This window comes from Acyrthosiphon pisum, chromosome A1 (assembly GCF_005508785.2).
Source record: "Acyrthosiphon pisum isolate AL4f chromosome A1, pea_aphid_22Mar2018_4r6ur, whole genome shotgun sequence".
NCBI classification, from domain to species: Eukaryota; Metazoa; Arthropoda; class Insecta; order Hemiptera; family Aphididae; genus Acyrthosiphon; species Acyrthosiphon pisum.
The window spans coordinates 127840879-127859125 of NC_042494.1; the positions used below are offsets into that span (position 1 = coordinate 127840879).

The window sequence follows — 18247 nt, forward strand, 5'->3', positions numbered from 1 at the left end:
CAATATTAACATGCGTACACACTTTAACGAAAAATATAAGTATGTATTTACACAATTGATTTTTATTAAATTGAATAAAGTAAAAATAATTCATATTTCATGTTAGCAGTTTTGAAAGTAATAAAATAATAAAAACAAGAGTTAAGTAGAGCCCACTTTAAAGGATTTTTTTCATAACTTCTGTGTATACTATGAGATGACACAGCCGGTCACTTCTACCAGAGCATATTATTTAGTACTTATAATAAAAGGTTTAAATGTACCTAAGTTTTATTACTGAGAGCCTATTACTCCCATTCTTTTGCAAGTTCAGATTTAAAAAAAATGTCCAATTGTTTTTTGTGCTGATATAGTTTTGAGAATGCTATGCATAGATTTCCTATTTTCTTATGACCTGACCACAGCTTTCCTAACCAACGCAATTTTCGAGCATATCTGTCAGAAATTTCAAATTCTTTTTTTAAAATATCTGAAAAAGATTCACTTTTTGTATCATTTTGAATTTTTTTTTGGTGTACTTCATAGAATCTATTTAAAATACACCCATATAAGCACAAATCATGTAATATATTATTTCCAAACAATTTACACGAATCTTTATAATCCTTTAGAAATTTTAATAAATTACAATAAGAATTTTCAGCTTCAGACTTTGGTATATTTATGTCAGTATGACTAACATCTCTCAAAAATGTTTTTAAATAATTATTTAGCCCCTTACCTACTAGTTTAGTTTTTTTCTTACTTGAAATTTTGAATACTTTTTTTGAATAATTTTTATGGGTTTTTGGAAACTCCATGGAGTCATCTACATTTGGAAGTTTTGAAATTTTATCTTTTTCTTCTAACAAATCTTTACGTATAATTTCATAATTTTCAGTACTACGTAATGCTGTAGTTAAAATTGTTTTCAGTATTTCTGTTTCTATAAGAGCACATGATAAAGTGAACCGTTCTGTCTGTTCTTCAGCATCATCCATATCCGAACATGTCGCTTGATCCATTTCTGTAATTGTTGACATGGCTTAGGTATAATTCTTATAATATATATAATAAATTATAAGTGAACTATATGTATATAGTGAACTTCAAATACTAGGAACACTAGTACAATAGAACTAGGTAATTAGGTACTATTTAAATGCTTGAGTTATACTCCTCCAAGTTCTAACTAATACGATGTCACGCCAAATAATGTAAATGATAATACGGGAAACTCAAACCTAATCAATGGAGACCAACTACTGAAAAGGTTATTCTGTGATCATAGTATAAGGAATAAGTATGCTCAATGATAAGACTGCGCATATTTTTAAGGGGCAATGTATAATTTATATAGGCAACCAACAATAAACTTAAGGCGACGTCACGATTATACATTTAATCTTATGGAATGCAGTATGCACAAAGCCACAAAAACACAAGGCGTTGCACAAGCGCGAACTAGGATGAAAACACGGTTCGCGTTGATCATACTTCTTATTTCTTAAACTTAAGGTAGCCCCCCCCCAAAAAAAAAAAATCACTCAAAGCCCCCTAAAAAAATAAATAGTATACCATTCTTAAAAGTATGTACCTATAAATTATAATTAAAAAAAAATGTGTTGGGGCTTGAACCCCCCTTAAAAATTTTTCCTATTTGTGCCACTGGTCTACTGACCTAAGATATAGTATATATACTCAATGGCATTATCACCATAGACCTTATACCATAGAAAAAAGATCTTTATAATCGTGCTTATGAGTTATGAGCATATTAGACCTTGTTATTATCATGACAAATTTGTCATGCTTATTATTACCTTATTGTGTAATAATTATCTATGAAGACTCCAATCAGTTGATCGAGTTTCTATTCTATATTGTTCTATAATATAGGTCAAAAATTGTCACACCGTGTGTCATAGGATTTAGCGGGATTGGGGCACTTCTCCCGAAATTTCGGGAGAAGTACCTGATGCCCGCATTTAGCATTGTATATCATAAACATGACAGATCTCGTGAAATTGAGGAAATAAATAATAAATTCAACCATAGTCAGTAGTCAGTTGTAAACTGTTCGCACGATTTAAGATACTAAAATCTTCTTTCTTTTGTAGCACGATTAAGATAGTACTATCTTTGTAGTCACGGACACGATAAATAAGCGCTGGATTTTAAACACTACTATTGTAACAATTTATTGGTTCTCAACATTGTACCGTTACGTTGGCCGTTACGTACTTACGTGTTTAAAACTTTAAAATGGTATTCACAGTGATTTGACAAATGAGTGAATGACAAGACGTACAACCACCTGAACCAATATCGAAAGAATTACAAACTTTTCTCACAACAATATTATTATTTATATAAGTGAAATTGTTGCTGAACAGTGAACCTTAATCAACAATTATTGAAGAATCCATATAAATAACTGTAGTACGTTAAAATGCTCCAAAGCATAAATAATCACAGATCACAAGAGAATTGTACTACTCCAAAAAAAAATAATGGGCATTGTAAGTATATTATGTTGTCGTACCATTATTTATTAGTAATTAGTATTTGGTACATTAAACTATCACTTTTATAAAATTTAAAATTCAATTGATATTTTAAAGTTATATACACATTGTATTACAGACCAATCGAAAAAAATAAATTATAAAGATATTTTAAATGATTTAAGTTTGCCAGAAGTAAAAAAAGCTGGCACAATTTTGGATGGTTGTAAAGTAAGTTTTAATTTTAACAATACTTTTTAAATATTTTATACTTTGACCAGAGCCATAAATTAATTTTTTGCAGATTTATTTTAGTGGATTTAGTTTAAGCGAAGAAGAAAAATTAAAACGAATAGTAATCTCTACTGGTGGAATTCGGTACACAGAGCTAAATGAGTCTATAACCCATATTTTAGTTGGTGAATTTTCAGCATCACTTGCAAAATTATTACACTCTATTCAAGAAAAGTAAATATAATTTCCATGGTTTAATGCAGTAATTATATATACATAAGCAGTTTTCACACTTAAAAAGCCTTTTTTAATTAAAGGAATATCATAAAAATAAAAAACAACATTGCAAAGTCAACAATTTTATCATTTTATAATGAAAGTTCAATAAAAAAAAGGGTTCTTGGTTCTTTTTGCATAAAACTGTCTTTCTATATAATTTTGGAATTATGCAATAAATAACTGTAGTGCTAGGGTGGGAGTGATGGGACAAATCTATGTAACCAACTTGGTCTTATAATTATAAGCCTATATCAATCCTCTTAAAAGTGTGGGTGTCTTCTTAATAAACAAGATTAATACTTAAAAACCTTATTTTTTTATTGTCAATTATAATAATAAATACATTATATTTTAGACCTCATGTTGTGAATTTTAATTGGTTAATTGAAAGTATAAATTTGAAATGCACTGCTCCAGAAGAACAGTTTCTAGCAATGGATTCATCTCATTCATTTACACCAGAATCTCCATCTCCTCTTAGCAAAAAGGTATTATTTTATTTAATAATTATTATTTATAATATTTACAGTTTAATTACAGTAAGAAGCAGCTAATATACATATTAAACATATAGACAAAAAGATACAAATATAATTTCACTAAAAGTGCAGTCATTATGTTTGGTTCTATTTTTAATATTATAGTTTATATTATTGTATTATAATTCAAAATCTTTTCGTAATAATATAATAAATAATTATCGTCAATGGTGCTTGCCAAATTCTTATATAAACTTGAGGTTTGTGGATGTTTTACGCACTTTTTTAACATTTCCAATGCAAATTTTATGATTTTTAATTTTGATACAATAAGAAGATGTCGGTGCACTGTTTGTTTCCTCTTTCTAATGCACACGCAAAATAGACTAACTGTATTCACGCAAAATCAATTTTTATGTTTTTGAATACAAATCGCTCATTACAAAATGTATAGAGAATAATATTTATGAGAGTATGAGATATCGAGTTGTCTAAATATTATCTTAAAATGATTTAATATAGATTTAAATTTACCATATTTTTATTTTTAAATTAAAATTTAAATAAATTATAAAACAGATGTAAATATTTTCCTTTATAATTTTTTATAATTAGGAGAAAACCAATATTGCACTGACATCCTATTTAATTATTTCACAATCAAATCAATATTTAATGTTATAACTATTATTCACTGGTCTTCTTATCAGCTTAAAAGTTAATAATATGAAATATTATATATATGTATAATTGTTCTAATTAATTCTTCTAGGGATTGTATATGATGAAAAATTCTACACTCTCTCAACCGAAAGTAGTAGATAAACCTAAACTACAAACTTCAAATGTAACCAGTAATCCACCAATGGATAATTTTATCGATCAATATTTGAATGTTGGTTAGTACCATACAATTAACAATTTTTCACTTTGTATACTAAAATGTTGAATGTATTTATTTAAAAAAACCAATAAATGTATCAAAAATTTTGACAATTAAATTGTTATGTTTAATACAAAAGCAGATAATTTAAAGTTTTATTATAATAGATTTTAGCTACATTAATACAAATTCAATTTAATTTAATTTTTATATTATATTTATCATTATATTATAATTTTTAGAAAATGCCAATTTTAATGATACACTTAGTGAAAAGTCCTCTTGTACAACACAAGATACAATGTCCACTCAAGATAGTAAACTTGAATCTGTATTAGAAGGTTGTTATTATTATTATTACTATTATTTACTAACTATCATATAAAATAATGTTGAAATAATGTACTTTTAATTTTTTTATAGGGTTAACTATTCTTCTCCATGATTTGGACGCTCATCAATTGCCATCTATAAAAAGTAAAATAATATCAATGGGTGGTGTGGCAGTTAATACACGTAGTTATCGAGGACAAATTAATTATGTTGTTGTTCCTATTGTATTCAATGAGAAGTCATTAAGTATTAATGCCACCATAGTTAGCTGTCTTTGGATAGTAAGTACTATTTTGCTTGTGGCCTGTGGGTCAGCGAGAGGAAACAAATAGTGTGCTGATATCCTCTTAAGGGGATCGGTGGTAACTGGTAGACAGCCAAAACCATCATACTGATCAACTTACTAATACTTTTCAAAACTGATTTGAATTTGTTATTACATCTACTTGATATTGGTCATGCCACTTTTCTTAATTTCAGAATATTTTGGAGTTGAAATCACAAATCTTAAAATGTAGACTGCCCGATCTCAAGTAGACATTATAACAAATTCAGATCAGTTTTCTGAAACCTTATCGCATTATTAGGTCGATCTGTAGAATGCACAAAAAGTATAATAAACAATTTAACATAAAATATTTACCGTTCAAGTGCTCCTCTATTTCTTTTACACACTAATGATGTACTCTTGTAATTATTAAATTGTCTATTTAAAACTCCTTAAAAATTGCCTGCCACTGAACCCTTTAACCTGCATGTGCTCTTGGGCAGATATAATTTAATCTCCCTATAAATATTAAACTCCTCTAAGACTTAAATTAATTATTATTGTTGTTATTATTAGGAAGACTGTTATAATCTTGTTGAACAAACTCCTGTAGAATATTATCATAAACCAGTAATTTTTAGTGGTTCAATGCCTTTAAAAAACTGTGTGATTAGCATCACCAATTATACAGGGTCTGAACGATATTTCTTAAAAGAAGTTTCTCTACTTCTTGGAGCAAAGTAAGATCATTATAATTCATCTTGAATAATTATAAATTAATTTCAACACAAACTCATTTTTTAGTTTTCAAGATGCATTGTCAAGAAAATCAAAACCAGAAGACAATATTATGATGACAACTCATCTCATTTGTTCTACACCAGAAGGACCCAAATATGAAGCCTCAGTTAAATGGGGTGTACCAGTTGTATCTAAAGAATGGCTACTTAAATGTGTTTCATGCAAACGCCGTTTACCAGAAGATAAATTTCCAATTGTTTCCAACGGTGAATACTAAATAAATTAGTTTAATTGATTGAATTTTAACATAGTATCAAAAATATTAATTAATAATAATGATTAAATTTCTATTAGCTAATAACTCTACATTAACGAATTCTACAGTTGCTCCAACTTCTAAAGTAAAAAATGAAAGTCATAATAGTTCTACATCATTTACTCAAAAATTAACGATACTTGCAATGCAAGATAATGATGTTGATTCCGAATTAGCAATACCACTTAAAGACACTGAGGATGATATTGAACCACCACTAAAAAGGAAATGTTCAATGGAAATCATGATTCCTACCTCTCAAGTTGTAGGTTCACCTTCCAACAAATATACGCCAGCAATTGCTCGTTTAAAATCAAGTTGTTCTACGCCAGTTGCTTCAAATAGTTTCATCGAAAATTTAAAAACCCCAGAAACTCCATATGGGCAAATATTTTACAATGATCCTGTTACACCAGAAACAAAAAAGAAATGGAAAAAGTATGTTCATAACCATTAAGCTATACAAAATTATTAAGCTATTAAAATTATAATTAAATTAATTGTAGCTTCGTAATTTTGACTAATTGTGTAAAATGTGTTTAAATTATCTTTTTAATATTAATACTAACTACTTGGTTTTTTAAATTATCAAATTTAAAAATTAATACTTATTATTACATCTAGGTATTTTAAGTTAAATTATATAGTTATAGTAATTAATGATTTGTAAAAACCCATCTACACGGAGAAGTCCTCTTAACAAAGACACCAAATTTGTACATAGTAATATATAAGATAATATTCATTCTATCGTAGATTACAAATTTAATTTTTTTGATATCTTCAAAGTAAAAAGTTATTCATGTTTAAAATTTAAAAAAAAAAACAGATTTTAAGATAATAATTACTTTTAGATTCTGAATAATGAATGTGTTAATTTCATTTTATTTTAATTTCATTCAGATATGAATATTATTAGAATAATTGTACATTATTCTCTTGTATAATGAGTGTTAATATGGTGTCTTAGCTAAAGATGTAGCCCGAGTGGTTCTTTGTCACATAAAACCGGTTCTATACAATGAATATTGTTATTTTATATTTGCCGCAATGATCACCTAATCATTGAAAACAATGATATCTACCTTTTTTTTTACTCATACTGATTCTCTAATAACAGCTTAAATTTTAAAGTAACTCATGCTAATTTACTTAACTTGTTTTAAAAATTATGAAGATTTCATAAATATCTTATGTGACACTCATAATTTCCTGAACAAGAATCTTTTGATTGTTATAATATGATTATTGATCACTATATGTCTATAACTATTATTTTTGGTTTTTTTATAGTTTGTGACAGAAAGATAACATATTTTTTTACTTTATTTAATAAGTAATGATTTCTGTATATTATAATTATAATCCATTATATGGCATTTAAGGAACGCGCATCGTATGTGTCAACATTGATCGCACTGTATGTTATCTACATTTTGGGTGATATCTTTGTTGTACGCAGACAACATACTGATAATGTATATTTTATTATAAACATATAAATAATAGTATATTATACTCCACAGCCTCCACTTTCCATATTCGACTTTAGTGGTGCTTGCCATATAAAATTATGGATCACAAGTACAGGGTCCATGGGTGATCGTACTGTACTATTAGAGCTACATTACTTCCCATTATTAAACATGAAGTAAAAGTTGGGTTCACAATTTACATGGACAAATGGAGGGCATACGGCAACTCAAGTGACCACTGACCTGGTTTGGCACCAGCTTCACTTCATTGCCTGAAAACAGGGGCCAATACTCAATAAATAGAACCTACATGGAGATGTGTTAAAGTCAAATACCTACGGCATAAAATATATGGGGCTCACACAATGTCCTTAGAACCATTTCAAACAATTCTTTGAAGTTGAAAAGAACTTCTTTGATATAGAAATGCTCAGATGACAGATACCTACATATTGCGGGGTGAAAAATTGTAGATAACACATAACGCCAACATATAGTTGTGGTAGATACATTTGATAACATATGATACGAGTTCCACAATTTATTACACTATTAAGTTCTTATTCAGAAAACCTCATAGCTTAAACTAGAAATAATATAAATTTCTACTAATTGTTTTGATTAAATATAAAATATATATTATATAATTTTAGTAGTTAATGCATTAATAGGTATTAGTTATTTATACTTATTATATATTTTATTTTTTTTTAGATGGATAGAAACTTTGCCAGATGGCCCTGATGAACTATCACAACCTAAGTTGAAGAACCGAAATAGTACTGTAAGTTTTTTTTTCTAAGAATGTGTTTGTTTTTTTATTTACCATATTTTACTTTTTCCAATAGCCACTGACCGAGCTTAAGCGTCAAATATGGAATAAATCTTTACATCTACATGCTAATATTAATCAACAAAAAGTAAATATTCATGATTTAATTTTTAAATTAACCAATATAATTATTTATTTTAACTAAGATTTTTATAGCATAATAGTTTTATTACTTTTAATAAAGTATTACAACAAATACAAAAAATTACCAAGTATTTTTGAAACGTTTGAAATTCAAATGACAGTTTATAATAAATCAATTCATAACTGTTTATGTAATTTATTTAAATATGTGTTTATAGTTATTTTATATTTAGGAAACAAATGAAATAAGTTCAATAAATGCTAATTCAAATGATACATTGAAAAGTCCAAGTTTGTCATACCATTCTCCAGGTGTGGCTAACAGCAGCTTGCATAACATTTCGCAAATATCAAAAGCTCAAAATAATAAATCTAATACTGTATCACCAAATATTGTGAGAAAATAAAAATTTTACTTAGTATAACAGTAATAATTGAATAATTCATAATTTTTAGGATACTAAGCAGCAATCTTTGGATAAACAAGAATTTAGAAGGTTTGTTTTTCATTTTTAACTACAACATGTTTTGACTTTAAAGTTTTTTCTGTTTATTACAGAACAATCGAACAACTCCAACAAGATTTATGTGCATCAAGAGAACCAGAATTTCCTCTCTCCCGAACAGAGTCTGAAAGTCAAGATGATTATGCAAGTAAGTAATTAGCTTATAAATAAGTTATTAGGGTAAAAAAAATAGCATCTAAATGTGTTAGTTTTTATATTGTTCCATACATTTCAATTAATATATCCTTATTTTTAAATCTTCAGTTGTATTTAATAATCTTCTCAGTTATCATAATACTTACAATAATTATTAAATAAATAAATAATTATCAACACCTTTAAAAAATAAACTAGACCAGGTTTATGCCAAAAAGTTACTCTTAATAACCTTGAACTATCTATTTTATTTATTCATAATAATTATGAGATGTGGACAATAAGTTGAGACTTAAATAAAATATTGATTTTAAATAGATAAAAATAATAAGTATTTTAAAAACATCACCCAGTTTCTTTGTGATATGTACAAATCTTTGCCATGTTGTTTGCATTGTCTTGTTTCCCAAAACCTATGTGAATTCAGTTTAAACAGTTTAAAGTTACTTTTTCTTTTGGGGATAATTGTGACCGGGAGTTATACTCATAGGGTCCTTGAGAAAAGATAAATATCCTAGATCTTAGATGGAAATCACACAGCGGTTTTAGAGATTGATGTCTGTGTGAGGCACAACTGAGTTTGAAGAGATAATTGTAAATCAGTAAAGTGGATTTTTTGTAATTTGTCCATTCTTTGAGCAATGCTTTTTACGTCTAAATTTGTAGAGGGGCAATGTTACTTAAGACAGGTAACTATTCGATACGGGTAAATTTGATTATTCTTGAGATGATGCGCTTACTTTGATCCTCACAAGTACTATTTTGATGTGGGTACAATTTAACAATGGGCGCAACTAGAAGGGGAGGGGGAGGCTTAGCACTCTCAATATCAAAATTAGTACTCCCAAATTGTCTGTGACGGATTCTTACAATATTGGTTATAGTAAAACTTCTGATTTTATAAATAATAATTTATGATAAATTATCAAAATATATTATTTTCCTAAGTTATTTTAATTTATAACGATCAATGGAATGACATATTGAATTTATATTTTATTGTTATATGACTTTGTATTCGACTTCAAATCAAACAAAATAATTTTGTACATTTAAATTGTTTTTAGACAATATTTTGTTATGACATTCCCTCAAAAATATTTTTCTCTTTATTTTTGTAATTGATGAGATTACCTTAAAACATATAAAAAATTATTTTGCATAAATGCGTTTTGTCTATGTTGCGTGTAGGCCAGAGAGATAAAACAAATAGTGCGCTGATTGGCCGCTGACATCATCTTAAATAAAAACATTACATTTTAGTGTACAATAATTATTTTGCTTATCATAAAAAAGGGAAAGGATTTTCATATTGTGCTTTAGGTTTTAGCACTCCCATGAATTTTACTCTAGTTGTGCCCACTTATCATACTGAAATACTCTTTTAAATTTTATAGGTTTGCATATTGTTAATTATTACCTATCATTACTTAATTTAATACCAATAGTTGCAATTATTTTTCATACAATAATTTTTAGGAAACTCTCTATTTAAAGAACGCGTTGTAGAATCATCACAACAATGTTCAGTTGGATGGGAAGATCCAACTGAACAACAAGAAAAAGCCAGAGTAAGTTGTTAAAAAATTAATGTATAGGCATACAAGTATCTATGTATAATATATTTCATATATTTCAGTTAAAAAGACTGTCAGAGTGCAATAAAAAGTTTATATTAACCAGCGTGAATTCCAGTGTAACTTAATTTTTTTTTATGCTTGATATTTTAAATTGTATGTGAAAATCTATAACTTGTTGATTTTTTTCAATAGGATCGACAAAAGTATGAAAATGCTATTGAAAAACTTGGTGCTCAAGTATTGCGAAGTGCAATGTTTTGTGAAGATGTTACTCATGTACTTATGCACCAACCAAGTAGAAGTGAAAAATATTTATGTTCACTTGCTTCTGGAAAATGGATATTACATCCAAGCTATATTGATGATTGTTTAGAGGAAAATTGCTTTCTGCCAGTAAGTAAAATTTAGTACATAACTTAATTATTCTAAATATTTGAATATATTTTATGTTTTAATTTGTTAATTTTTGTAGGAAGATAAATACGAATGGGGAAATCCTTTATCTGACTTATCATTATCAACACCATTGCACGGAGCAGGTTATCGATGGCGTTCTAAAATTTGTTCTGGTAAAGCTGCAGCATTCAGTGGTATGAGAGCTGTATTAATGACTTCAGAAAATAGATACCAAGCTTTGACACGTCTCATACGAGCAGGTGGTGGAGTGATATTGGATAAAACGTAAATATAACTATTAATTTCTAGTTAATTTTGTGGTTTGATTTTAATTTTTATTTTTATTTAGAGAACTATTGCAGTCTACTCATTGTATTGTTGACCAAGGGTTTGGTAATATTCCTGTTCCTTTAAACGAAATCGCTGTCAAGGGTATATTACTATTACCAGCTCCATTTCTCGCTGATTTTCTGATTAAAGATCCAGCACCAGATCCTTTAAAATATCTAATACCTGAGTACCTAGCTTTCTATAATAGATTAGCTCCCAATACGTAACATATTAATGTGAACATTTAATATTATACTGTACTGCTGTAATTTTTTTTTATCTATATTAGACATTATACTTTAGGTGTTAAATTTTTATGAATACTATTATTTGTAATTTGTAATCTAATATAAATTATATGTTGTATACTTCCACATAATGATGTTTTGTACTTCGTGATATACCAAAATATTTAAAATCAATTGATATGATTAATTACATATAAATTATGTAAATGTATTAAGGTGGTTAAAATGTTCATACAATATTATCCACATAGCATAATTCAATGAAGGTGATTGAATAAATATTTTTACCAAGTTAAATAAATACAACATAATATTTTAATATTGTAAAAGTTCAGCAATTATTAAAAATCCAAGTACTTCTTAATGAGTCATTATTTATTATTTAATGAAAATTAAAAACTAAATTATATATTTAATGTTAAAACAAATATTGAATGAAATTTAATTAATTTCTATATTAATTAAACATACTTGATTTTTAAACAATATTTTATTATTTTGTTATATATTACGACATTTGAAGTTCTGACATTATCACTAAAATGTAAAACTATATAATAACTATTTTATTGACCCTTATTATTTATTTCATAATTTAATTTTTAATATTTTGTATTATTCATTGAAATATTTTATTACAGGACATTTTTATTCTGATTACCTAATAAGTAGGTATTACCTTCCATTATTGAGTTGCCAAGATCAGATTTTCCTGTATTATGTCAATATTGTCAGTTGTCACTGACAATAGAATGACATGGCTAAATAGTAAATAACCATAGGCCCCATGGACTTCTGTAAAATGTATAGACGGACAGAATACAGTAATACAGACCACAGACGCATAGTGCAATTATTTTTCCCATTATTATTCACCAATTTAAAACATTTCAAATGTCTGAATAAGCCGAAAAGAGCTGAAATATTTTAAAAATTATATTAAGTCTAGGTATTATTTAAAATATTCTTATATAAATATAAGGTACAAAATTCAAGTCTCTACGTCTACAATTTATTCATATTTTTGAAATAGGTACAAAAATAATCAATCGATTTTGTAGAAATAGTTACTTGACTTATTTTACTTTTCAGCTAAAAAATATACAATGGATATTGGAGCTACTGCCTAAATATTTGAAGCCAACACAGTGGTGTAGCGAATCATGTTTTTCAGAAGCAATTGCTTCTGGTTTCTGGGGGGTGGTGGTGGGTCATAACCTCATAAAGCCCATACACACGGTCAGTCTTTGAACTTTATTTTGGGTGCTACCCCAACCCCCTATTTGAGCATATGAGTATCGTGTACATCAGTTGGAGTTGGGTGGGGTAGGTCATAAATAATTTGTTTGCTTCCATATGATTTAAAGTTCGCTACGCCACTGAGCCAACATAATACAGAAGACAGAACTATTAACTAAGGATCCGTCGCCCTTTAAAGGGGAATCGGTGAAATGCGCATGCGCACAAGTATTTATTATCATGAACTCTGATAGTAGCTAATCTATTCTCATAGAAAAAAGATCTATATCTATTTATCTAAACGTATATCTAAGGTTAGGTTAGATTTTTATAGATTAATATTGACATTTAATTATTTTGTCATGTCTAGTTTGTAGTGCCGTCCATGCCTATTGACTATTACGTGAATATTTATACTTGGTGCGCCGTAGTGGCTAAATAACGTGGCTTCTGCCTTGAGTGTTTACGATCACACATCGTTTGCCGGTAATATTTCATCATCGAACATTATTTCTTCTCTCGAGTTGTTAATTGTTAAAGTCAACGCGGTCGTCCTATCGTTAATTATTGATAAACGTCGTGAGTGATCATTTCGAGTTTCTTTAACTGTACGCTTGTAAGCACTCTACCGTACGTTTGGGGCAGACGGCTATCATGGACGTCGATAGAACGTACGAAGTACCTAGCTTATTGCGAACGGCGTATTACGCTTGCAACCAGATCGACCGCGTCAGGTTCGACTTGCTAGATGCACCGGACGTCGATTTGCGATACTGTTGCGAGTCGCTGTTCGAAATAATAAAAATCGAAAAAGACCAAATCGAGGGCAGCGATAGGCAGACCATGTTCATCAGGTTTCAGTTCACCGTCGATGACAAGAAGTTTAAAAACATTTGCGAAGAGGCAGCGACGCACGGCCACTTAAATTGCATGAAACTCGCTCACGAGATCGGCGTCCCGTGGGTCAAGATGTACGGTGGGAAAGATACGGCGTGTGACCGAGCTGCAAGATCAGGATATCTAGAGTGTCTAAAGTACGCCCGGGAAAACGGATGTCCGTGGGACCAGTCGACATGTCTCAACGCCGCGTCAGGTGGACATTTGGATTGCCTGGTTTACGCCCGGGAAAACGGGTGCCCGTGGAACTCGGACACGTGCAGCTACGCCGCGTTGAACGGTCACAAGCACTGCCTGGTTTACGCACGGGAAAACGGGTGCCCGTGGAACTGGAAAACGTGCAGCAACGCCGCGTTGAACGGCCATATGAGCTGCCTGGTTTACGCCCGTGAAAACGGGTGCCCATGGAACGGGGAAACGTGCAGCAACGCCGCGTTGAACGGCCATATGGGCTGCCTGGTTTACGCCCGAGAAAACAGGTGTCCGTGGAACGGGGACACGTGCAGCAACGCCGCATTGAACGGTCATATGAGCTGCCTGGTTTACGCCCGGGATAACAGGTGTCCGTGGAACGGGGACACGTGCAGCAACGCCGCGTTGAACGGCCATATGAGCTGCCTGGTTTACGCACGGGAAAATGGGTGCCCGTGGAATAAGGAAACATGCGGCAACGCTGCGTTGAACGGTCACAAGGACTGCCTGGTCTATGCACGGAAAAACGGTTGCCCGTGGAACCGCACGACGTGCAGCCGAGCCGCGTTGAACGGTCACAAGGACTGCTTAATATACGCCCGGGAGAACGGCTGCCCGTGGAACGCGGAAACGTGCAGCAACGCAGCACAAAACGGCCACTTGGATTGCTTGATGTACGCAACGGAGAACGGATGCCCGTGGAACGCGGACACGTGCAGCAACGCCGCGTTGAATGGTCACATGGACTGCCTCGTATACGCACGTGAAAACAATTGCCCATGGAACGAGGACACGTGCAGCAACGCCGCGTTTAACGGCCATATGGACTGCCTGGTTTACGTGCGGGAGAACGGCTGTCCGTGGAATGAGTTGACGTGCGCCCTCGCCGCGCTGAACGGTCACATGGACTGTTTAATGTACGCACATAAAAACGGGTGCCCGTGGTGGAACGTGAACGTGTGTCGCTACACCTCAACAAACGTGCACAAGGATTGCATGTTGTTCGCACGGGAAAACGAGGATGAAATTGAAGTCCTATATGTACAGTGCCGGTGGGATACGTGCGGCAATGCCGCGGAGAAAGGTCACTTGGACTGTCTAAGGTATGCGCGAGAGAACGGGTGCCCATGGAATATGGAAACATGCAGGCGCGCCGCGTCGACCGGTCAGATGGACTGTCTGGCTTACGCATCGGAACACTGGTGCCAATGGGACGAGATGACGTGCAGCAGCGCCGCTTCGAACGGTAATTTGGACTGCTTGGTGTACCTTTGTGAAAATTGGTGCCCGTGGGACGAGAAAACGTGCAGCAACGCCGCGATGAAAGGTAACATGGACTGCTTGGTTTTCGCACGTGAATATGGGTGTCCGTGGGATGAAGAAACGTGCAGCAACGCCGCGGCGGGCGGTCACAAAGACTGCTTAGTATACGCACGGGAAAATGGGTGCCCGTGGGACGAAGAAACGTGCTCCAACGCCGCGTCGAGCGGTCAATTGGAGTGCCTGGTTTACGCCCGGGAAAACGGGTGTCCGTGGAACGAGGAAACGTGCAGCCACGCTGCAGGGAGCGGAGAAATAGACTGCCTGATTTACGCCCGGGAAAACGGTTGCCCGTGGAACGAAGAAACGTGCAGCAGGGCAGCGGAGGGCGGTCATATGGACTGCTTAGTTTACGCTCGGGAAAACGGGTGTCCGTGGAACGTGGAGACCTGCAGCGATGCAGCAATGAACGGTCACATTGACATCCTGAAATACGCACGGGAAAACGGGTGTCCTTGGGACGAGCTGACGTGCAGAAACGCAGCGTATAACAGTGACATTAGTTGCTTGGTATTCGTACGGGAGAACGGGTGCCCGTGGGATGAGAACACTTGCAGCCACGCTGCGTTAACCGGTGACATGGATTGCCTGGTATATGCACATGAAAATGGGTGCCCATGGAACGAAAACACTTGCAGCCTTGCTGCATTATACGGACATTTAGACTGCCTGATTTATGCACGGGAAAATGGGTGCCCTTGGGACGAGAAGACGTGCAGTAACGCCTCTTCCAACGGTCACTTAAACTGTCTACTTTATGCAAGGGAAAACGGTTGCCCTTGGGACGAACGAACTTGCATCAACTCTAAGTATTGCGATAACACAGCCTGCGTACGTTACGCACAAGAAAATGGGTGTCCCATTCGCAACCCTGTTCTTCACAACTAGATAGAATTTGAGTAATACCTATTTCGTTGCCAATGTGTTTGTACATATCACTCATCACATTAACAGTCTTTTTTTATGATTCTGTGTTAGAAGTTCTTTGCATTTGGCTAATTTAATTTGTATCCTGCTAAGGACCTCAATACAGCAACTTAATATTGTAAATTATAAATCAAATGTTTAATAATTATTATTATATTTAAACTTGTATGAACAATAATTAAAATTTAAAAATAAATGTATTTATTTGTTAATGTCACAGATGCGTACATTTCAACAAGATCATACTTTAACAAATTAAAAGCATAAGTCAGTACTCAGTATACACAACAGAAGTGGATATTTAACTTTCATCAGAATTAAAATGATAAAATGGAATTTGTCTGAATGGTCGTTGACTGTCAAATAATAGTATATTCAATAGGTAGTTGTTAATAATTTATTAAAATAATACCTGGGTAACCAAGGAACATGTTATAACAAAATTTAAATATTTGTATTTACTGTTACGAATTAAAAATGTTTATTTTTCACTCAAATAGACAACTCTAATTTCAACGATCAACTTGGTTTGCATTGTGACAAAATATTCAAATTGTTCTCAACATGTATGAGAGATGATCAATCCACATTTTCATAATTTTATTTGGTTGATTAAACATTTAAGTTTGAAGTTAAAAAAAAAATGTGTTAAGTGGTCTGTAATCACCTGTAATACTGAATACTTCACTCCGATAAGGATTTCCTTAGATGGTTGAAGGTTTAAATTCAATGGTACTTATTTGTTTTATTATTAGGTAATTAAAAAGTCATTAATTTAATTTTGCTCTAATTTTTTTAATTAGAAATCATAAAAACGATTAGTACTTACTAATTATATAAAACTGTTAACTGATTAAGTAAGTGGTAGATAGGTATGCAATAAAATATATTTTTAAATAATAATGTGAAATAAATCTTTTAAACTTATATTGATACCTGTAGGTACTTATATTTATACAAATGGGTATTTGTTTAGTACGAGTCTTACTGTATTGGGTCTTCGATTAGTATTTTTAGTCAAAGTAAAAATCATAAAATAAAATTATTTTATTATTATTAATTAATTAATAATACAAAATACAAATATAAAATAATGGTGTATTACACTAAATAGTTTTAAAAACAGTCAAACAAAATTGGTATTAGTAAAAAAAAAAATATTGAATACATATTTAAGTATCTAGTACAGAAATATGTCAAAATTATAAAATTATTTTATTTTGAGAAAAATATATAGCAATTAGTAATCACCGTATCACTTTAAATTTTTTTTTAAATGTATCATGTCTACTAATAGATCAGTACTCTTACATTTTCTGTGCATAATATAGATAATCGTCTAGGCAGGTCACATACTAAACGAATGCCGATAAATGTACATATTTAACATGTCATAATCAATCATTTTATTTAATTTTTTTTTAGCTACATTTTTCAAAACATGCATTTCACATTTGTTGGTAATTATTGAAAAAATGTAGGAAAATAATAATATGTTTTTATCTTTTTATGTTATAAAGAATTCTTCATTTTAATTTTAAATATTTATTTGTTGATATTTTTTTGTAAAATTTGTAGTTATGAAAATTTAAGCATTAAGTATGTAATAGTGTACAAATTAGAAAACTTTTATATCAGTTGCATAATGATTTTCCATATGTAAAACTTAGAATTGGTAATATGAAATTAGTTATTTGTTTTAGTTTAATTGGTTGATATTCAATCATAAAATTCATTGCCCTGGTAATAATATGTACTATCACAATTATTAGATAATATAATAACATAAGACATTGGTCATTAAATAAATTAGTAATAAAATATAAATAATACCTCTACTTAATATTTAAAATATATGACGATACCAACCAATATTTTTTAATATACGTAGGTACCTACCTCTAGAAGTCGATTATAACTAAATAGTGAATCACTTCCCTTGTGAAAAAAATTTAAAAAAAATGTATATTAGTTATACTATCTGCAAGTTAATTGGCTACAGGGTAACTTTTTATTTATAACTGACTGACCATTCACTATAGTACT

At 31.3% G+C, this 18247-nt stretch overlaps 2 protein-coding genes across 2 annotated transcripts in view; both read left to right on the top strand.

Moving 5' to 3' along the window:
* Window positions 1–11757, top strand: part of LOC100160177 (DNA topoisomerase 2-binding protein 1-A) — an 18933-nt gene extending 7176 nt beyond the window's left edge. The window contains exons 10-27 of the mRNA XM_029488287.1: window positions 2847–2954; window positions 3355–3487; window positions 4251–4377; window positions 4604–4702; window positions 4785–4975; window positions 5539–5702; window positions 5767–5969; window positions 6058–6457; window positions 8209–8278; window positions 8343–8414; window positions 8644–8805; window positions 8867–8907; window positions 8970–9064; window positions 10552–10643; window positions 10712–10768; window positions 10845–11045; window positions 11125–11333; window positions 11398–11757. Of these exons, the coding sequence (XP_029344147.1) occupies window positions 2847–2954; window positions 3355–3487; window positions 4251–4377; window positions 4604–4702; window positions 4785–4975; window positions 5539–5702; window positions 5767–5969; window positions 6058–6457; window positions 8209–8278; window positions 8343–8414; window positions 8644–8805; window positions 8867–8907; window positions 8970–9064; window positions 10552–10643; window positions 10712–10768; window positions 10845–11045; window positions 11125–11333; window positions 11398–11605 (2632 nt within the window). The 3' untranslated portion in view covers window positions 11606–11757. The remainder of the gene's footprint in view (window positions 1–2846; window positions 2955–3354; window positions 3488–4250; window positions 4378–4603; window positions 4703–4784; window positions 4976–5538; window positions 5703–5766; window positions 5970–6057; window positions 6458–8208; window positions 8279–8342; window positions 8415–8643; window positions 8806–8866; window positions 8908–8969; window positions 9065–10551; window positions 10644–10711; window positions 10769–10844; window positions 11046–11124; window positions 11334–11397) is intronic.
* A 1271-nt stretch (window positions 11758–13028) lies between these two features.
* Window positions 13029–17095, top strand: LOC107883682 (balbiani ring protein 3-like). The gene has a single exon (XM_016804208.2). It carries the CDS (start codon window positions 13520–13522, stop codon window positions 16160–16162), a length of 2643 nt encoding a protein of 880 aa, XP_016659697.1. The 5' UTR covers window positions 13029–13519; the 3' UTR covers window positions 16163–17095.
* Window positions 17096–18247: the final 1152 nt, after the last annotated feature.